Consider the following 22,988-nt stretch of genomic DNA (forward strand, 5'->3'; position numbering starts at 1 on the left):
AGTCATGCGACGTTTTCTCTGCTGAAGTATCTAGTGTAGTTCTGGTTTTCAAGGCTGGACCCCAACTGATTAACTACAGGTTACTTCTTTCGTCATGGCCGGCTTCATCTCATTCCAGTTTCCCAGACATATCACCCAAATGAGCATAGAGCTCAGTAGCATTAAGTGTGTAAGTAATGTGCCGCCATCACCACTGTCCATTTCTAGAATCTTTTCAGCACTCCAGTCTGCAACATTAAACACTAACTCCCCATTTCCGTCTCGCCTCAGCCTCTAGCACAAAACATTTGTCCATGTGTGTTCTGCTGATATCATTTAGTGTAATACCTTCAAGGTTCATCCATGTTGTAGCATGTTTCAGAATTTCCTTCCCTCTTAAGGCTGAATAACACCCCACTCTGAGAGTATACTGCGTTCAGGTTCTCTTTTAATCCACTGGTGGACACTTGGCTGTTTCACTTTTTGCCTTCTTTTTTTTTGGGGGGGGGGACAGAATCTTGCTCTGTCACCCAGGCTGTAGTGCAGTGGCATGATCTCAGCTCACTGCAGCCTCTGCCTCCCGGATTCAAGCGATTCTCCTGCCTCAGCCTCCCAAGTAGTTGGGACTACAGATATGCGCCACCAGGCCCGGCTAATTTTTTTTTTTTTTTTTGTATTTTTAGTAGAGACTGGGTTTCACCACGTTGGCCAGGATGGTCTCGATCTCCTGACCTCATGATCTGTCCGCCTCGGCCTCCCAAAGGGCTAGGATTACAGGCGTGAGCCACTGCGCCTGGCCTTGTTTTTGTTTTTTCTTAATCCACTTTCTTCCTTTCAAGTTTCTTTAAACAAATAAAAGCTCTGAGTCCTCTACTTGGAAGTATGCAGTCATGTGCCAGGCATGACACCACTGCACTCTAGCCTGGGCGACAGAGCAAGACTCCGTCTCAAAAAAAAAAAAAAAAAAAAAAAGTGATTAGTACCTAATTTATTATTTCTCTTTTTTTTAATATTTGGAAGCTACTAAAAAGTCTGGAAAGGTTATTGTAAGTATCTTATGGCTTACAAAAATTCCTTCCATAAGAACTATCATGGGAGACAGAGCGAGACTTTGTCTCAAACAAAACTATCATTTGTGACTTTAAATGTGTGTTAGAGACTGTCCTGTTTTCATTTAATCCTTCTAACAAGGTCTGCACAGCCCATCTCGATGTGACCCGGGCTACCCGCTAGGCCTCATTCATGCCCAGCCAGCCTTCCTGTGCTTGCTCCGCTCTGCTCCGCTCCGCTCCGGGACTTCCAGCCAGCCTTCCTGTGCTTGCTCCGCTCTGCTCCGCTCCGGCCGCGCCGGGACTTCCAGCCAGCCTTCCTGTGCTTGCTTCCTCTGCTCCACCCGCATATCCCTGTCTTGGTGCCTCTGCTCTTGTCTGTACCGGCGCCTCCCTCTTCAGGCACTCACGGGTCAACCGCATTCACTTTATTTAAATGTCAAATTTTCAGACAGGACTTTCTCTTTTGTTTGCGACAGGGTCTTGCTGTGTCACCCAGGCTCAGTTCAGTGGGGGAAATCAGGGCTCACTGCAACCTCGACCTCCTGGGCTCAAGGGGTCCTCCCCCCAAAGCCTCCCAAGTAGCTGGTGGAGCCACCACGGCCAGCCATGTCACTCTTTACCTGTAAACCTGCCTAATTTTACTTCAGATCACTCACCACTATTATCCCACAATATTTGTCTACCCTCTACCTTCTCACCACTGGAATGAAAATAATACTTCTGGCTGGGTGTGTGCTCACGCTTGTATTCCCAGCACTTTGGGAGGCTGAGACAGATGGGTCACTTGAGGCCAGGAATTCAAGACCAGCATGGCCAACACGGTGAAATCCCATCTCTACTAAAAATACAAAAATTAGCCGGGTGTGATAGTGTACACCTGTAATCATAGCTACTTGGTAGCCACTTGGGAGGCTGAGGCACGATAATCACTTGAACCTGGGAAGTGGAGGTTGCAGTGAGCCGAGATCATACCACTGCACTCTAGCCTGGGCAAAAGAGTGAGACAGTGTCTCAAAAAACAAAGAAAAAGAAAAAAAAAAAAAAAAAAAGCAAGCCATATTTCCCTCCTGTGCTATCAAATACTAGATAGTATTCATTTGTAATAACCATTTTTTTTTTGTACCCATTAACCATCCTACCTCTCCCCAACCCTCCACTATCGTTCCCAGCCTCTGGTAACCAGGCTTTTACCCTCTATCTCCACGGGTTCAATTATTTTGATTTTTAGATCCCACAATTAAGTGAGAATATCCAATGTTTGTCTTTCTGTGCCTCGCTTATTTCATTTAAAGTAATAACCTCCAGTTCTACCCAAGTTGTTGCAAACGACTGAATCCGTTTTTATGGTTGAATAGTACTCCCCTGTGTATCAGTACCACATTTTCTTTATCCATTCATTTGCTGAGGGACACTTAGGTTGCTTCCAAATCTTGGCTATTGTGAACACAGTTGCAAAAAATACGGGAGTGCAGTTGTCTCTTCGATATATTGATTTTCTTTCTTCTGGGTGTATACCCAGCAGTGGGATTAACAGATTTTATGGTAGCTCTCTTTTTAGTTTTCTAAGGAACTTCTAAGCTGTTCTCCATAGTGGGGGACTAATTTATGTTCCTACCAACGGTGTATGAGGATTTCCTCTTCTCATCCTCACCAGTATTTGCCACTGCCTGTCCTTTGGATATAAACCATTTTAACTGTGAGATGATATCTCACAGTAGTTTTGATTTCCATTTCTCTGACGATCAATGATGCTGAACACTTTTTCATAAGCTTGCGTGCTTTTTTTTTTGAGACAGAATCTTGCTCTATTGCCCAGGCTGGAGTGAAGTCTCGGCTTGATCTCAGCTCACTGCAACCTGGGCCTCCCAGGTTCAAGCGATTCTCCTGCCTCAGTCTCCTGAGTAGCTGGGATTACAGGTGTGTGCCACCACACCCAGCTAATTTTAGTATTTTTAGTAGAGGCAACGTTTTGCCATGTTGGCCAGGTTGGTCTTGAACCCCTGACCTCAAGTGATTTGCCCGCCTCAGCCTCCCACAGTGCTGGGATTACAGGCATGAGCCACCACACCTGGCTTTTAAAAAAATTTTTTTGAGACAGGGCCTCACTGTATTATTGCCCAGGATGGAGTGCAGTGGCATGATCTCGGCTCGCTGCAGCCTAGACCTCCCAGGCTCAAGCTATCTGCCCACCTCAGCTTCCCAAGTGGTTGGGACTACAGGTGCGAACAACCACGCTCGGCTAATTTTTGTATTTTTTGTAGAGATGGGGTTTCACCATGTTGCTGAGGCTGGTCTTGAACTCCCGTGCTAAAACAATCTGCCAGCCTTGGCCTCCCGAAGTGCTGAGCTTACGAGCATGACTCAACACGCCTGGCCTTGTTTGCCATTTGTATGACTTCTTTTGAGAAATCTCTATTCAAATATTTTGCCTATTTTATTTTATTTTATTTTATTGGTATTACTTTTTTGAGATGGAGTCTCGCTGTGTCGCCCAGGCTCGAGTGCAGTGGTGCGGTATCCGCTCATTGCAAGCTCCACCTCCTGGGTTCACGCCATTCTCCTGCCTCAGCCTCCCGAGTAGCTGGGACTACAGGCACCCGCCACCACACCCGGCTAATTTTTTGTATTTTTTTTTTTTTTTTTTTTAATAATAGAGACGGGGTTTCACCATAGCCAGGATGGTCTCAATCTCCTGACCTTGTGATCTGCCCATCTCGGCCTCCCAAAGTGCTGGGATTACAGGCGTGAGCCACCACGCCCGGCCTATTTTGCCCATTTTACTATCTGATTATTAGACTTTTTCCTAAGAGTTGTTTCAGCTCATTATATATTCTGGTTATTAATCCTTTGTCAATTGGGCAGTTTGCAAATGTTTTCTCCCATTCTGTGGGTTGTCTCTTTACTTTGCTGGTTGTTTTCTTTGCCGTGCAGAAGCTTTTTAACTTGATGTGATCCCATTGGTCCATTTTTGCTTTGGGTGCCTATGCTTGAAATCAGTGTCCTGGAGGGCTTCTCCAATGTTTTCTTCTTGTAGGAGGTTTCATAATTTGAGGTCTTAGATGTAATTCTTTTCTTTCTTTTTTTTTGGAAATGGAGTCTCACTCTGTCACACAGGTTGGAGTGCAGTGATGCGATCTCAGCTCACTGCAACCTCTGCTGCCCGGGTTGAAGCGATTTTCCTGCCTCAGCCTCCTGAGTAGCTGAGATTACCAGCGCCTGCCACTGCACTCGGCTAATTTTTGTATTTTTAGTAGAGACAGGGTTTCAACATCTTGGCCAGGCTGGCCTTGAACTCCTGACCTTGTAATCCACCCGCCTCGCCTTCCCAAAGTGATGGGATTACAGGCATAAGCCACCACGCCCGGCCTTAGATATAATTCTTTAATCCACTTTGATTTTATTTCTGTATATGGCAAGAGACAGGGGTCTAGTTTCATTCTTGTGCTTATGGATATCCAGTTTCCCCAGCACCACTTGTAGAAGAGACTGTCTTTTCCCCAGTGTGTGTTCTTAGCACCTGTGTTGAAAAAGAGTTCGCTGTAGGTGTGTGGACTTGTTTCTGGATTCTCTATTCTGTTCCATTTGTCTATGTGTTTGTTTTTATGCCAGATCCATGTTGTTTTGGTCACCATAGCTCTGAAGTATAATTCAAAGTCAGGTCATTCCCCCAGTTTTGTTCTTTTTGCTTAGGATAGCTTTGCCTATTCTGGGTCTTTTTGTGGGCCCATATAAATTAAAGGATTTTTTTTTTCTTTCTATTTTTGTGAAGAATGTCATTGGTATTTTGGTAGACATTGCATTGAATCTGTGGATTACTTTGAGTAGTATGGACATTTTAACAATACTGATTCTTGTAATCTATGAATGTAGAAAGCTTTCCAGTTTTTGGGTGTTCTTTTCAACTTCGTTCATCCATGTTTTACAGTTTTCATTATAGAGCTCTTTCACCACTTTGGTTAATTCCTAGGATTTAATTTTATTTGTGACCACTGTAGATGCGACTACAATATAGGAATTATTAATCCTACAATATAGAAACTAAGCCATAAAAATGAGTTTTGACCCGCCTATATAAATTAAAATGACAGGTGTACCCAGTAAAGACCCTATTAAATAAAAAACACAATTCCACTAAAAAATATAAACAAATTAAAGCCAGTTATTATGTCTTGAGGAATTTAAATGTGACACTGGAAACAGCCAATTATAGAAGATCTTACAAGTGAGATATACTATATAGTGTGACACAGGCTAAACCTGTAGATTATATGCACTAAGGGTTGTTTTTTTATTGAGACAGAGTCTTGCTCTGTCGCCCAGGCCAGAGTGCAGTAGCATGATCTCAGCTCACTGCAACCTCCACCTTCGGGGTTCAAGGAATTCTCCCACCTCATCCTCCTGAGTAGCTGGGATTACAGGCATGCACCACCACGTTTGGCCATGTTGGCCAGTCTGGTCTCGAACTCCTGACCTCAAGTGATCTGGCCACCTCGGCTTCCCACAGTGCTGGGATTATAGGCGTGAGCCATCGTGCCCAGACATCATTTCTTTCTTTCTTTCTTTTTCCCTCCCTTTCTTTTCTTTTTCTTTCTTTCTTTTTTTTTTTTTAAGATGGAGTTTCACTCTTGTTGCCCAGGCTAGAGTACAATGGCATGATCTCGGCTCACTGCAACCTTTGCCTCCCAGGTTCAAGTGATTCTCCTGCCTCAGCCTCCTGAGTAGCTGGCATTACAGGCATGCACCACCACGCCTGGCTAATTTTTTGTATTTTTAGTAGAGATGGGGTTTCTCCATGTTGGTCAGGTTGGTTTTGAACTTCCGACTTCAGGTGATCCGCCCCCCTTGGCCTTCCGAAGTGCTGGGATTACAGGTGTGAGTCACTGCGCCTGTCCCATTATTTCTTTATTCATTCTAAAACCCTTAATGTGCTCAGGCACAGTGGCTCACGCCTGTAATCCAAGCACTTTGGGAGGCCGAGGCAGCAAGATCATTTGAGGTCAGGAGTTTGACACCAGCCTGCCCAACATGGTAAAACCCCGTGTCTACTAAAAATACAAACATTAGCCGGGTGTGGTGGTGCACCGATAGTCCAACAGTCCGAGCTACTCGGGAGGCTGAGGCACAGGATGCAGTAAGTGAAGACTGTGCCACTGCACTCCAGGTGGGCCACAGAGTGAGACAACGTATCACAAAAAAAAAAAAAAAAAAGGCTGTGCACGATGGCTCACACCTGTAATCCCAGCACTTTGGGAGGCCGAGGCAGGGGGATCAAGAGGTCAGGAGATTGAGTTCATCTTGGCTAACATGGTGAAACCCTGTCTAAACTAAAAACACAAAATATTAGCCGGGCGTGGTGGCGGGCGCCTGTAGTCCCACCTACTCGGGAGGCTGAGGCAGGAGAATGGCGTGAACCTGGGAGAGAGAGCTTGCAGTGACCCGAAATCACGCCACTGCACTCCAGCATGGGTGACAGAGCAAGACTCTGTCTCAAAAAAAAAAAAAAAAAAAAGATCTTGGTAGGAATGAGGTGCACATAACAGGTTAAGTAACCTTCTGTTACTTAATAAGTACATAAGCCCAGAATCTTTCAATTTTCTTAGCCAAAATTTACTGAAATTTTGCCCTGCAAAAACACTGTATTCAAAAAGCCAAATCCATAGGCTATGCTGTTTTATTAAAAAATTAAAAATATTCAATACACTTATTTAAAAGGTAAATCTTGGACTATCTTGAATTATACCAAATGATCTGTTATCACATGATTTATCAGGTTGGGCTTATAAATACAATTGTTATCTAAGAAAACATCTAAAAACAGTTATTATCCTTTGTTTGCAAAACTCTAAACAGAAAAAAAGGCTAACTAGCCCAGGACCTAGAACTGGACCTGAGAAAACAGCTTTGTCCTAGTAATATTAATGGTAACATTTTAGAGGTGAACAGTGCCGTATCTAAAAATAAACAGAAAACTGAGACTTTTCTTTTTTTTTTTTTTTTTTGAGACGGAGTCTCGCTCTGTCGCCCAGGCTGGAGTGCAGTGGCGCGATCTCGGCTCACTGCAAGCTCCGCCTCCCGGGCTTACGACATTCTCCTGCCTCAGCCTCCCGAGTAGCTGGGACCACAGGCGCCCGCCACCTCGCCCGGCTAGTTTTTTGTATTTTTTTTTAGTAGAGACGGGGTTTCACCATATTCGCCAGGATGGTCTCGATCTCCTGACCTCGTGATCCGCCCGTCTCGGCCTCCCAAAGTGCTGGGATTACAGGCTTGAGCCACCGCGCCCGGCGAGACTTTTCTTAAACATACCTCATTTGTGTTCAAAATTATATCTGTGAAATCAGTTCTCATCAATACCTTAAATTTTCTTTTTCTATTTCACGTGTGGAACCCCGAAATCAGAAAAATAAGCAAGACTCTGAAAGACACACTAAGAATGACCAATACTAGTGCTTTAGAAGGAATGTAAAGCCAGTGGGGGTGGATACAGGTCAATGAACATACAATGCACAAGATATTTAAATAGAAAGTGCCGGAAACAACTCGGATGCATAGCAGGACTTAGCTTGAGCTAGCTCTGGCTACAGGATGGCTGGTCCACAGACACGCACCTCTCCAGACCATGCGGTCACTGCACATACCTTCCACTGCCTTGACCTTCTCCTCCAACTCGCGTTTCCTCTCTTCCTTCAGCATCTGCTCCTGCTCCTTCTTCTGCACTGCTAGAAGAATCTGACGCTCTTCTTCCTCCTCTTTGCGCTTTTGTTTTTCTATTCTGGTCAGCACAGGAGTCTCCTGTGAGAAGCCAATGAGCACATCCTGTCAGTACACAATCATGCAAGATAAGCTCTTTGCTCTCAGTTCATTGAATTCAGTATTTTCTTTCTTTCTTTTTTTTTTTTTTTTTTGAGAGGGAGTCTCGCTCTGTCGCCCAGGCTGGAGTGCAGTGGACGGATCTCAGCTCACTGCAAGCTCCTCCTCTCGGGTTCATGCCATTCTCCTGCCTCAGCCTCCCGAGTAGCTGGGACTACAGGCACCTGCCACTTCGCCCGGCTAGTTTTTTGTATTTTTTAGTAGAGACGGGGTTTCACCGTGTTAGCCAGGATGGTCTCGATCTCCTGACCTCGTTATCTGCCCATCTCAGCCTCCCAAAGTGCTGGGATTACAGGCTTGAGCCACCGCGCCCGGCGAATTCAATATTTTCAACAAATAATATTAGCTAGGTACTTTATATCATGAAAAGTTGATTTTGTATCTGGAGAATACATGTTTAGATATATATAAATGTTAAAACATAAGGGAGATTCAAAACAGGGTAAAAGTTTTGTGTCCAACAATTTATATAGTTTGTAGTATTTAGGAGACAATCTCATGGATAGTTTACTGGAGAGAAGAGAAACTGGGGCAGTTCAGTGGCGCGATCTCGGCTCACTGCAAGCTCTGCCTCCCAGGTTCACGCCATTCTCCTGCCTCAGCCTCCTAAGTAGCTGGGACTACAGGCGCCTGCCATCGCGCCAGGCTAACTTTTCGTATTTTCACTTGAGATGGGGTTTCACCATGTTAGCCAGGTTGGTCTCAATCTCCTGACCTCATGATCCACCTGCCTCAGCCTCCCAAAGTGCTGGGATTACAGGCGTGAGCCACCGCATCCGGCCAATAAAGTAAAGTTTTAAAAAGTATACTAGGATGAAAGACAGTCATTCAACAAAACACAGTTCCTTTTTTTTTTTTTTGGAGATGGAGTCTCACTCTGTGAGAGTGGAGTGCAATGGTATGATCTTGGTTCACTACAACCTCTGCGTCCCAGTTCAAGCAATTCTCTCGCTTCAGCCTCCCGAGTAACTGGAGTTACAGGTACCTGCCACGACGCCCAGCTAATTTTTGTATTTTCAGTAGAGATGGGGTTTCGCCATGTTGGTCAGGCTGGTCTCGAACTCCTGACCTCAGGTGATCTGCCTACCTCGGCCTCCCAAAGTGCTGGGATTACAGGTGTGACCCACCGCGCCCAGCCCTGTTTTCAATTTCTTTCCTCATCTTTTGTGTTAATGTGAAAGCTAAAACATTTTCCTTTTTAAAAATTATTTTTGAAGAGGTAGTAACTGATGCCTGCAATAGACTGTATGTGTAAGTTGCAGAGAGACAGAAAAATGAACCAGGTGTCAACCGAAGGAGAATTCACATTACTCTTAAAGAAAAAATACTAATTATCCCATTTTGAGTGAAACGTAATGAAAAGGTAAAGCTTTCTTTTTTTTTTTTTTTTTTGAGACGGAGTCTTGCTCTGCCGCCCAGGCTGGAGTGCAGTGGCCAGATCTCAGATCACTGCAAGCTCCGCCTCCCGGGTTCACGCCATTCTCCTGCCTCAGCCTCCCGAGTAGCTGGGACTACAGGCGCCCGCCACCTCGCCCGGCTAGTTTTCTGTATTTTTTAGTAGAGACGGGGTTTCACCGTGTCGGCCAGGATGGTCTCGATCTCCTGACCTCGTGATCCGCCCGTCTCGGCCTCCCAAAGTGCTGGGATTACAGGCTTGAGCCACCGCGCCCGGCGTAAAGCTTTCTTTAACAGATCTTTTTAGTAGGGAGAAGACCTAAAGATCTGTATTAGATACATTTTCAAGAGTTTTACTTTTCTTTTTTTTAAAAAAGATGGGAACTCGCTATGTTTCCCAGGTTGCTCTGGAACTCCTGGTCTCAAGCGATCCTCCCATCTTAGCCTCCTGAGTAGCAGGGATTCCAGGTGCAAGCCACTGCAACCAGCAAAAGCTTTATACTGTGGAAGTTGAACTAGTGGCTTTAATGTGGAGGAAAAAAGATGAATGCTGATAGTCACTTATGTAAATCACCATTCAAGATAGTCATTTATGTCTTACCATTTCAATGCCCAATGTGAAGGCACTGAAAATGCCTTTGATTAAAATTTTATATTATTTTCTTTATGGTGCTTTTTTCCGCCCTTGCTCTCTGTGGAGTTCACATTTTTATGGTTTTTAAAACCAGTTTAGGCTGGGTGTGGTTGGTGGCTCACATCTGTACTCCCAATACTATGGGAGGCCAGTGCAGGAGGATTGCTTGCGCTCAGGAGTTCAAGACCAGCTTGGGCAACAAAGTGAAACCCCATCACCCCATCTCTACAGAAAAAAAAAAAACAACAGATAATTAATAAATAAATAAATTAGCCAGGTGTGGTAGTGTACACCTGTAGTCCCATCTACATGGATGGCTGAGGCGGGAGGATCTCTTGGGCCCAGGAGTTTCAGGCTGCAGTGAGCTGTGACTGTGCCACTACACTCCAACCTGGGGGATAGACCCTATCTGAAAAACACAAAACGAAACAAAACATTCTCATTTGACTCCAAATTTAGAGATGATCTTGCATAGATAGTAGGCTTTTTTTTTTTTCTTAAGACGGAGTCTTGCTTTGTCACCAAGGCTGGAGTGCAATGGCATGATCTTGGCTTACTGCAGCCACGGGCTCCCGGGTTCAAGTGATTCTCCTGCCTCAGCCTCCAGAATAGCTGAGATTACAGATGTGTACCACCACGCCTGGCTAATTTTTCTATTTTTAGTAGAGACAGGGTTTCACCATGTGGACCAGGCTGGACTAGAACTCCTGACCTCAGGTGATCTGCCCACCTCAGCCTCCCAAAGTGCTGGGATTACAGGCGTGAGCCACAGCCCGTGGCCCAGTTAATAGACTTCTCAATGTCATTTTTATCATTCAAAAATCTATGAGCCTGACTTTAGAAGAGTTTACAGGTAAAAATCTGGAATGAACAGGAGGGATGAAAATAAAACATTAACTACATACATAACACTGTACCCATAAGGTGTCTTATTAAATAAAACCCGTAACATCTTTATCCTATAACAACAACAAGCCAGTTTCAATACGGTGGATGTTGATTCTGAAAAGGGGATGCTGGCCGGGTGCAGTGGCTCAAGCCTGTAATCCCAGCACTTCGGGAGGCCGAGATGGGCGGATCACAAGGTCAGGAGATCGAGACCATCCTGGCTAACCCGGTGAAACCCCGTCTCTACTAAAACAAATACAAAAAAACTAGCCGGGCGAGGTGGTGGGCGCCTGTAGTCCCAGCTACTCGGGAGGCTGAGGCAGGAGAATGGCGTGAACCCGGGAGGCGGAGCTTGCAGTGAGCTGAGATCTGGCCACTGCACTCCAGCCTGGGTGACAGAGCGAGACTCCGTCTCAAAAAAAAAAAAAAAAAAAAAAGAAAAGGGGATGCTACGGACACTTGGCAAGGACGACTGTCCTGAAGACTGCAACTCTGGCCACTGCTTCCTGAATAAATGTCTGTCAAGCACCTTCCCTAAATTTTGCCATAATCCCTACTCCACCCCACTTCCACCCCACTCCCCAGGTTCTTAATTGTTCCAGCAACATCTTTAGCCAGCTGAGATATGATGAAACTGCAGCTAACAAAACAAAGTAAAACAAAACTATTTGCCTTTGCTCTTTTCAGATGTATACCGATGCCAAAAAAACACCGTAAGGTATCAGTTGACCAACATGGGCAGGGGAAAGAGAGGAGATATGAAAACTAAGCCTTGTCACTACAGTAACCAAAACAGCATGGTACTGAAACCAAAACAGATACAGACCAATGGAACAGAACACAGGCCTCAGAAATAACACCACACATCTACAACCATCGGATCTTTGACAAACCTGACAAAAACCAGTAACGGGGAAAAGATTCCCTATTTAATAAATGGTGTTGGGAAAACTGGCTAGCCATATATAGAAAGCTGAAACTGGATCCCTTCCTTACACCTTATACAAAAATTAATTCAAGATGGATTAAAGACTTAAATGTTAGACCTAAAACCATAAAAACCCTAGAAGAAAACCTAGGCAATACCATTCAGGACATAGGCATGGGCAAGGACTTCATGACTAAAACACCAAAAGCAATGGCAACAAAGCCAAAATAGACAAATGGGATCTAATTACACTAAAGAGCTTCTGCACGGCAGAAGAAACTGCCATCAGAGTGGACAGGCAATCTACAGAATGGGAGAGCATTTCTGCAATCTACCCATCTGACAAAGGGCTAATATCCACAAACTACAAAGAACTCAAACAAATTTACAAGAAAAAAACAGGCCGGGCGCGGTGGCTCAAGCCTGTAGTCCCAGCACTTTGGGAGGCCAAGGCAGGTGGATCACGAGGTCAGGAGATCGAGACCATCCTGGCTAACACGGTGAAACCCCGTCTCTACTAAAAATACAAAAAACTAGGCGGGCGCCTGTAGTCCCGGATACTGAGGCCGGAGGCAGTGAGAATGGCTGCAAACCCAGGGAGGGCGGAGCTTGCAGTGAGCCGCAGATCGCGCCCACCGCACTCCAGCCTGGCGACAGCGAGACTCCGCCTCCCAAAACAAAAGACGCATCTATGTTTCAACAGACACATGAAAAATGCTCGAGGGTCGGGCGCTGTGGCTCATGCCTGTAATCCCAGCACTTTGGGAGGCCGAGACAGCATGGATCATGAGGTCAGGAGATCGGAGACCATCCTGGCTAACACGGTGAAACCCCGTCTCTACTAAAAATACAAAAAAAATTAGCTGGGCGAGGTGGCGGGCGCCTGTAGTCCCAGCTACTTGGGAGGCTGAGGCAGGAGAATGGCAGGAACCCGGGAGGTGCAGCTTGCAGTGAGCTGAGATCCGGCCACGGCTCTCCAGCCTGGGCGACAGAGCGAGAGTCCGTCTCAAAAAAAAAAAAAAAAAAAAAAAAAAAAAATGCTCATCATCACTGGTCATCAGAGAAATGCAAATCAAAACAATGAGATACCATCTCACACCAGTTAGAATGGTGATCATTAAAAAGTCAGGAAACAACAGGTGCTGGAGAGGATGTGGGGAGATAGGAACACTTTTACACTGTTGGTGGGGCTGTAAACTAGTTCAACCATTGTGGAAAACCATGTGGCGATTCCTCAAGGATCTAGAAGTAGAAATACCATTTGACCCAGCCATCCCATTACTGGGTATATACCCAAAGGATTATAAATCATGCTGCTATAAAGACACACACACACGTATGTTTACTGTGGCGCTATTCACAATAGCAAAGACTTGGAACAAACCCAGATGTCCATCAACGATCGACTAGAATAAGAAAATGTGGCACATATACATCATGGAATACTATGCAGCCATAAAAAAGGATCAGTTCATGTCCTTTGCAGGGACATGAATGAATCTGGAAACCATCATTCTCAGCAAACTATCACATGACAGAAAACGAACACTGCATGTCCTCACTCATAGGTGGGAACTGAACAATGAGAACACTGGGTCACAGGGTGGGGAACATCACACACCAGGGCCTGTTGGGGGTTGGGAGACTGGGAGAGCGTTAGCATTAGGAGAAAATACCTAATGTAAATGACGAGTTGATGGGTGCAGCAAACCAACATGGCACATATACGTATACCTATGTAACAAACCTGCACGCTCTGCACATGTACCCTAGAACTTAAAGAATAAATCCTACTTAAAATAATAAAAAAAGAAAACTGAGCCTTGTCAAAGGGAAGATTTCATTAAAAGAGAACTGTGATGCTTTCTATATGTCAGACCCCAAAATGAGAGGGAAACAGGTATATATATATCAAACATGAAATTTATTTACAGAATTACATATGTGTATTCTGGCCACTCTCCCCTGCAACAAAGACAGTAGGTGTAAACCTGTGAAATATTATTCTTTCATCAGTAGAGGGTACATTAAGTAGGATCCAGCATTTTAATAAGGGCTGAGCAAATGCAAGCCAATTACTTATGAAATTGTAATGCTGATCACTCAAGACTTGATAATCTGGCCAGGCACAGTGGCTCACACCTGTAATCTCAGCACTTTGGGAGGCCAAGGCGGGCGGATCATGAGGTCAAGAGATTGAGACTATCCTGGCAAACATGGCGAAACTCTGTCTCTACTAAAAATAGAAAAAGTAGCTAGGCATGGTGGTACGCGCCTGTAGTCGCAGCTACTCGAGAGGCTGAGGCAGGAGAATCACTTGAACCTGGGAGGTGGAGGTTGCAGTGAACCGAAATTGCGCCATTGCACTCCATCCAGTCTGGTAACAGAGTGAGATTTCGTCTCAAAAAAAAGAAAAAGAGTTGATAATCTAAATAACCACAGGAAGTGTGTTAAGTCAGTGGAGGGAGAGAAAGAGAAAAAAGTCAAAAGCCAATAACCTAAATCTTACGAATATGGAATTCTTTTATGTAATGAGTATGACTTATTATTATTAATATGTAGTATCTTACAATCAGTTAATAGTGCTCCCCTCAAACAAATGAACACGAACACAAAACTCACAAACAGTATATAAAGCACACGAGCGGCCGGGCACGGTGGCTCACGCCTGTAATCCCAGCACTTCGGGAGGCCGAGACGGGCGGTTCATGAGGTCAGGAGATCCAGATCATCCTGGCTAACATGGTGAAACCCCGTCTCTACTAACAATACAAAAAATTAGCCAGGCGTGGTGGCGGCCCCTGTAGTCCCAGCTACTCAGGAGGCTGAGGCAATGGTGCCATCTCAGCTCACTGCAACCTCCACCTCCCGGGTTCAAGCTATTCCCCTGCCTCAGCCTCCCCAGTAGCTGGGATTACAGGCACCTGCCACCATGCCTAGCTAATTTTGTATTTTTCATAGAGATGGGGTTTCGCTATGGTCAGGCTGGTCTTGAACTCCTGACCTCAGGTGAACTGCCCGCCTTGGCCTCCCAAAGTGCTGGGATTACAGGCGTGAGCCACTGCGCGCAGCTAATCTGGCTGCTTTTTGCTTTTTTGTTTTGAGACAGAGTCTCACTCTGTCGCCTAGGCTGGAGTGTAGTGGCGTGATCTCGGCTCACTGCAACCTCTGCCTCCCGAGTAGCTGAGATTACAGGCGCCTGCCACCATGCCTGGTTAATTTTTGTATTTTTAGTAGAGCTGAGGTTTCACCATCTTGGCCAGGCTGGTCTCGAACTCCTCACCTCGTGATCCACCCGTCTTGATCTCCCAAAGTGCTGGGATTACAGGCGTGAGCCACCGCGCCAGGCCAAGATCTAGTTGTTTTTATTAAAGTGTGTGGCCCATCCCCCGTCACACATGCACACTCGCGCTTTCTGTCTCCGTCTCTCCTGCTCTGCTGTGCTAAGATGTGCTTCCTTTCCCCTCGCCTTCTGCCACGATTGTAAGTTTCCTGAGGCTCCCCAGTCATCCTTTCCATAAAGCCTGTGGAACTGTGAGTCAATTAAACCTCTTTTCTTCATAAATCCGTCTCAGATAGCTCTTTATAGCAGTGTGAGAACGGACGAATACAGGTATGATTTCTATCACTGATACCACACGTTAAGTTATATATTATGCCATCTTCGAGTAACACTTGAAGCCATACAATAAATGCAGAGGCATCACAATGAATCCCAGTTAATACAAATAACTATATAGACCAACACTTCTCTACAAATTTAGTTTGGCCTTTTTTCTAATAGCCGGTTAAATACAGTTTTAATTTCGTAGGTTAACAGTGAAGGTTCATACACTGAAGCCAGTAGGTATACCTAGCATTGCTTTTCAGCCTAAACTTTTCCACATACACAGCTGAAATTAGTTACAAGACTTGGCCTTAAAATGCTAGGAGAGCTTCTTAGTTTTTACAGGTATTCAATTTTGTCTTGCACACCAAAGTCATCATACATACAGGGCAATGTCAGAGCTTTTATCACCACCTTTGTTCCTCATTTACCTTTAAAACACTTCTCTAGCTGAATATTTAAAACAACAGGAAGCAGCGAGCATATTATAGTTACAGGTCTTCACTCAGTCACTGTTGCAGATAAAATACCAGCAGTGAGTGTTACTCACCGGCCCAGTTAAGGGCTTTAACGCTGACCGCGTCTTCTGGGAGACGGTGTTCACTGCACTCATATGCTTCTCCGTTGTAATGCTGCCATCTTTGCTGATCTGCCTCAAAGCTCACCAATTTTTTTTTTTTTGAGGCGGAGTCTCGCTCTGTCGCCCAGGCTGGAGTGCAGTGGCGCGATCTCCACTCACTGCAAGCTCCGCCTCCCGGGTTCACGCCGTTCTCCTGCCTCAGCCTCCCGTGTAGCTGGGACTACAGGCGCCTGCCACCACGCCCTCTCGTGTAGCTGGGACTACAGGCGCCAGCCACCACACCCGGCTAATTTTTGTATTTTTTAGTAGAGACGGAGGTTCACCGTGTTAGCCAGGATGGTCTCGATCTCCTAACCTCGTGATCCACCCGTCTCGGCCTCCCAAAGTGCTGGGATTACAGGCGTGAGCCACTGCGCCCGGCCAGCCCACCAGTTCTTTTTGATCATCCCATCAGTCTCTTCTACTTCCTTCCTACCGGGTAGAAGTTTTTCCAGTAAAGAGAGTTTATCAGGAGAGAGAGCCACTCTGAGGAGCGTTTACATAAATTCCGTGATTAGGTGACCCTTTGCATACGGTGTGTAGTAAATTGACATTCTTTCATTTAGCGCACACTTGATATCCCGTGCTTGACATTCTGACCTGGATGAGAGGTCATGACCATGGTTCAGTCTTCGAAAGCAGATGTTAGCATCTCCGAGTCACACAGTGTTTCAGCCAGCTGTATGTCTGTACACAGGAAAAGGTCTTCTCCCTGTTGAGTAAAAACACCACGGTCGTTCTGTTCTACCCGAGTGATAATGTTTCCTGGCTCCAGTTCTGGTTCTTGGTATCCTTCACCACAGAATGTTATCTTCTGGCCATCTTTCATGCCTTTGTCAATAGGGACTTCTAGAATCTTCTTCTCTGCAACTATCTTCCTTCCATTGCAGCTTTTACATCTATCTTTAGGATTGATGATTCCCCGTGGCCTTGGCACTCCATGCACACAGATTGAATTTGCTGTATGTATGTCCATATATGTATCTATATTTTGACCAGTCCTGGTTATCTGTCCTTCTCCTTCTCTTTGGACCATAAGCTCCTGAGTAGTGACTTCCAGAGCCAGGTAACACAGAAATTCAAGTGAAAAGACCTTTACACAAAGAAGTCACGTACACATGTAATACAGGAAGGTATTCCTTAGGTATGTCCAACAGGCTCACAGTTTAGACCATTTGACTTATGCCCCAAATTAACTGTAATTTAAGGTTGGTAGTACAGCAAATTATGAATAGCTTTTATTCTATGTTTTAAAATCTCATCACATGTTCACATGCTTAAATCTGGATATCAGAATTTAAACAATTCTTGAAATGTATGAATGTCTCCTTAATAAACTGATTACAAAGTATCTCAAAAAAAGGAGCACATGGGTCACAGATTAATGCTCAATATGATCCGTTTTGTAATAAATGCATAGAGGAAAAGCCTGAAGCAAATACATAAAAATGTAAATAGTAATGATTCCTGAGTTGTGGGATTACCAGGTCTTTTACAGTTTTCGACATGTAGTCTCCACATTTTCTATAGACACGGTCGGCAGGTGGGAGCCTGCACCGGCCACGCCCAGCTGTGGCTCCTGCCCTTGCCAATGCCATCTGTCCGTCTAGTTCTTGCTCCACCTGTCTCAGACTGCTTTCTCCAGAATCTGCCCCTCCTCCAGCACGGCCCTGCACTTGTAAACGCCTCCTGCTTTAGTTGGATCCTGTCTCACATTTCTCTGGGCCTTTTTTCTTGCAGCATGGGTTACCATTTTAGCAATTTCCCATCTGATGTGAATTCTCAACAATTACAATTTTACCTCAATGACATTACACACATCTGAGACCAAAAAAAAAAAAAAAAAAAATTCCCGTGCTAATTTTCAGCCCTAGGTCGATACAAGGTAAAGCAAGTCTTGATGAAACACCACTAAAAAACAGGACTCACTTTTGGTAGCGTTTTAACTATTAAAGAACCAGTACAACCAAATGAATGACAACCGACCAAGCAAAAGTAAACCTGCACTGTTGGGAACAGGCCCCCCAGAATCTGGCCATAAACTGGCCCCAAAACTGGCCATAAACAAAATCTCTACAGCACTGTGACATGTTCCTGATGGCCATGACGCCCATGCTGGAAGGTTGTGGGTTTACTAGAATGAGGGCAAGGAACACCTGGCCCACCCAGGGTGGAAAACCGCTTAAAGGCTTCTTAAACCACAAACAATAGCACGAGTGATCTGTGCCTTAAGGACATGCTCCTGCTGCACACCTATTCCTTCAATTCGGCCCATCCCTTTGTTTCCCAAAAGGGATACTTTTAGTTCATTTAATATCTATAGAAACAATGCTAATGACTGGCTTGCTGTTAATAAATGCGTGGGTAAATCTCTGTTCGGGGCTCTCAGCTCTGAAGGCTGTGAGACCCCTGATTTCCCACATCACACCTCTAGATTTCTGTGTGTGTGCCTTTAATTCCTCTAGCACCGCTGGGCTAGGGTCTCCCCGACCTAGCTGGTGTCGGCACTGCACAGTTAAAAAAATGTGATACTGTCTTATGCTGTAATTTTTTTCTTTAAAAGGTGAGGTCAGTTGCAAATGGGATAGGAGCTGGTGTATGAATGCTTTACAAATAAGAGGCCTGCTAGAATCAAGGGGGTTTTTAATGAGAAGCTAATGAGAAACACCACTTTAAAATCCAGTAAAGGACAATTCACCAGAACCCCTGGTTTTAGCAATGCCCAGTATGCTGTGCCCTTACATGCTTCCCTCTCTGAGGGCAGGTATCAGACTTGCTAGCACCCTTGCTCCTGTCAGCAGCACATGTGAGACTGCCACCCAACACACGGTTCCCTAGCAACAGCAATAACCAAAGTCTCTGGACAAAAGTAACCACTGCATCCCGAATCCTAGAGTTCAGTGAGACGGTCTCCCCTCACTGGTATTTTCCCCAGAAGTCACAACTAAAAGTCTTTTTTCAGGCAGTCATAAGTTTGGACTGCTGAGTGACCAATATAGGCCAGAAACCCGGCCTCCGTGCTAAAAAAGTCATGTCACCATTAAGGGTTTCTCCAGGATACCGGGGACCACAACAGATATTTTACAGTCTCTGTAATGCTGTGGTTTCTTTTTGTTCAAACTAAAGAGCAGAATAAAAGAAAGCTCAAACACTGCCAAGAATAAAAGAAGAAATTTTAGTGTTTCATGCTGAAGTTTTGCTGGGAGCAATGAAGGGCCTTGCAGTCTATTCAGCCAGCCATGCAATCTGAAGAGGAAGTTATGGTCCAGGAATGCTCAGGGCAGTGAAGGGTCAACAGAAATGGGAGCTTTCAAGGAGGTGTTAACTGTCAAGGTAATAAAGACAGCAGAGAGATTCCAACAAGGCCAGGCTGAAAACCATTTGAGAACATGGCTGAATACCAGGGACCAAAGGCCGTTCCGAAATTAGTGACTACTAGGAGGAAGAGGATACTGGAGAAGGGAGGTCAGTCATTAATAGAAGTGCCAACCCCCAGGTAATTAAACATTGGGCAAGGCACATCTCTGAGTTAAAAAGAGACAGAGGTTGGCCGGGCGCGGTGGCTCATGCCTGTAATCCCAGCACTTTGGGAGGCTGAGGCAGGCGGATCACGAGGTCAGGAGATCGAGACCATCCTGGCTAACATAGTGAAACCCCATCTCTACTAAAAATACAAAAAAATAGCCGGGCGTGGTGGTGGGCGCCTGTAGTCCCAGCTACTTGGGAGGCTGAGGCAGGAGAATGGCGTGGACCCGGAGGCGGAGCTTGCAGTGAGCTGAGATCATGCCACTGCACTCCAGCCTGGGCAACAGAGCGGGACTCTGTCTCAAAAAAAAAAAAAAAAAATGGCAGAGGTGAAATCAAAATACACTGAAGCAAATACAAACTTATAAATTAGCTTTCCCTTTTCAGGGCTCAAGGCAGAATGTGTTTAGTTACTGACAAGATCTCAGCAATAGACCATCATGTCATCACTTAAATTTAACAGCCATGAAAATGTTACTGAGGCCGGGCGCGGTGGCTCAAGCCTGTAATCCCAGCACTTTGGGAGGCCGAGACGGGCGGATCACAAGGTCAGGAGATCGAGACCATCCTGGCTAACACGGTGAAACCCCGTCTCTACTAATAAATACAAAAAACTAGCCGGGCGCAGTGGCGGGCGCCTGTAGTCCCAGCTACTCGGGAGGCTGAGGCAGGAGAATGGCGTGAACCCGGGAGGCGGAGCTTGCAGTGAGCTGAGATCCGGCCACTGCACTCCAGCCTGGGCGGCAGAGCGAGACTCCGTCTAAAAAAAAAAAAAAAAAAAAAAAGAAAATGTTACTGAAAGGAAAAAGGAAGGCTCCGTAACGTAACAATTCAAAGACATGGTCCAGAGTAAAACTACTGTCCCTTAACTCAAAACTGTCTAGGATCACTGAACGGTTTAAATATTCGACGAAAGAGTGCCCAAAGGAGACAAACAGTTAAAAAGTGCTGACCCTTCCTACAGTGTGATGTGGATGAAGTAATTTAACTACTTTTTTTTTCAGAGGTGGGGTCTTGCTATGTTGCCCAGGCTGGTCTCAAACTCCTAGACTCAAGTAAATCTCCTGCTTCAGGATCCTGAGCTACATCACAAGACGAAAATGCCAAAACACAGTCAGCTCCAGAATGCTGCTTGGACAACTCCTTTATTAGTAATTAGTGGTTGCACCAAACATTCTTTCTTCACCTAATATTGTACCTCAAACTCCCACATGGTGCCTTTTCTCTCATGTGACCTAAACATTTCCCTGCCCTCCCATTTATGTCCTCTTTTGCTTCGTGTCTTAGAAGAAATATGATCACCTACACTCCACAGCAAGGCCTTGATATCTAAGAATCTCATTTCACCACAGATCAGCCAGATCCATGCTCTCGCTCCTGGACACTTTTCAGGTCCATGCTATGTCTCCAATTAGAAACAAAACAACAAACTTGCCACAGACTCTCACTTTTTTTTTTTTTTTTGAGTTTCACTCTGTTGCCCAGGCTGGAGTGCAGTGGTGTGATCTCAGCTCACTGCATCCTCCGCCTCCCGGGTTCAAGCAATTCTCCTGCCTCAGCCTCCCGAGTAGCTGGGATTACAGGTGTGCGCCACCACGTCCAGTTAATTTTTGTATTTTTAGTAGAGATGGGGTTTCACTATGTTGGCCAGGCTGGTTTTGAACTCGTGAGTACAAGCAATCCACCTGCCTTGGCCTCTTAAAATGCTTGGATTACAGGCATGAGCTACCGTATCTGGCTCTAATATATACTGTTTTTTGACCACATTATATAATTTCCTGTCTCTGTGCTTTTGTTTCTACTACTCCTGTAGTGTGGGATGCCTTCTGCCCCACCTCTCCCACCCTCTTTGCTCCCCCTCTGTCAATCCCAGCCATCTCAGGATTCAGGTCGAGTATGGCTCTGCCTACTCAAATTCTCCTTTCATTGCCCAGCTCTAAATCCTCCCATCTTTGCATTTGTGAACTGCTCCTATACATGTACCTGTTGCAGTATGTATTCTCATTAAATGTGGACATGCCTACTACCCCAGGAGATTGTCAGAACCAGAGTGTAGCCTCATGTCTTCTAATTCTTTCTCTTTCTAGAAATGCATCCTAAGCATAAGAATGCTAAACAAACATTTGGGGTTTAGGAAAAAAAATGAAGGAAAATAAAAAGGCAAGAATGGAAGTACATGAAAAGGATCTGTCTCTTTCATCAGGAAAGCTCCTCCTCGCTACTCTCTCACACACTCACCTCTTGCTTGATGGGTTTGATGGACAGGTGGTCAGACATCCACCTAGGATGCAACTCTGCCTTTGTGCGCTGTGGACGTTTTCCCTATAGTTAGAAGTGAAGAAGAGAAAGGAAACGATAGATTAGGGTGTTCTCAACTACTGATACTGATGCTGCTCCTGCTGCTGCCAGTAAAAAAGTGGCCCAGGAGGCATGCAGGTTAGGGCCAAAGCCTTCCTTAGGACAATCAGGGAGAACCACCACTCAGCTGTGTAGGGACATAAGCCAGTTTATTCTCTTGAAAAAATAAAAAAAAAACTTGGAGACAACCAAGTGTCTTTTATAATAGGCATCACTGGCAAAAAAAACTCCTTTAACAGTTTAAACAGTCAAAAAAAAACTATCTTCCCAAATTACAAAGGGAAAGCCATGCTTTATCGCCTTCAGCAGAAGGGGCAGCTCTGGGAGGGGGCATCAGGAGCAGGAGGAGGTGGGCCGCTGGGCAAAGGCAGCACAGTGGCAGCAGTGAGAAGTGAGAGCAGTTGCCCAGGAGGGGAAGCCAGGGAGAGAGCAGGGTTGGGGAAAAAGGCTCAGCGAGCAGAATGCGGTGAGTTCCAAGCAAACGCACCAGGCTGGAAAGCAGTCCTTGTAGGAAATTTCAAAGAAAGAGGACAGAGAACTCCTTGTATCTAAGTTACTACTTTTGAAGGCCAAGGTTTATTAGCATATGTAAGTTTTGCAATTTGTGAGGAATGAGCCCCAGGGCATCACCAACTGTAACCTACTATTAAAAGGTGACAAGCAAAGGCCTTCCCTTACGGATAATATAACTTCTGTGGCTTCTGCATCAAAAATCTGCATTCTCCAGGGGTACTTCTGGTACCACTTAATCCATTAGGTAAGGAATTATAGGATGGAAAATGACAAGAAGGGGTGGTTGATACAACTTAAACATACCGCAAAGCCATGGGGGTACATTTAATGAGTCAGCAACTTTAGAAAGCTTTTCCTTCTTTGGGCTGGGTGGGGTGGCTCACGCCTGTAATCCCAGCACTTTGGGAGGCTGAGTGGGGCGGATCATGAAGTCAGGAGATTGAGACCATCCTGACCAACATGGTGAAACCCCATCTCTACTAAAAATACAAAAAAAAAAAAATTAGCCAGGCGTGGTGGCACGTGCCTGTAGTCCCAGGTACTCAGGAGGCTGAGACAGGAGAATTGCTTGAACCTGGGAGGCGGAGGTTGCAGTGAGCCAAGATCATACCACTGCATTCCAG

The 22,988-nt window shown here is 45.3% G+C and overlaps 1 protein-coding gene and 1 pseudogene across 4 annotated transcripts in view; both read right to left on the minus strand.

Annotated features, from left to right (window-relative positions):
* Nucleotides 1–22,988, minus strand: part of LOC101007004 (cat eye syndrome critical region protein 2) — a 203,050-nt gene that overhangs the window by 28,447 nt on the left and 151,615 nt on the right. For 3 of the 4 annotated variants that reach the window (XM_009216727.4, XM_009216728.4, XM_009216730.4), the window contains exons 8-9: nucleotides 21,733–21,816; nucleotides 7,667–7,820 (exon numbers count right to left, since the gene is read on the minus strand). In XM_009216727.4, the coding sequence (XP_009214991.2) occupies nucleotides 7,667–7,820; nucleotides 21,733–21,816 (238 nt within the window). The remainder of the gene's footprint in view (nucleotides 1–7,666; nucleotides 7,821–21,732; nucleotides 21,817–22,988) is intronic. The other variant, XM_009216729.4, reaches the window with a different exon arrangement.
* Nucleotides 16,266–17,567, minus strand: LOC108580792 (annotated as a pseudogene).

This window comes from Papio anubis, chromosome 16, assembly GCF_008728515.1.
Source record: "Papio anubis isolate 15944 chromosome 16, Panubis1.0, whole genome shotgun sequence".
Taxonomy (NCBI): Eukaryota; Metazoa; Chordata; class Mammalia; order Primates; family Cercopithecidae; genus Papio; species Papio anubis.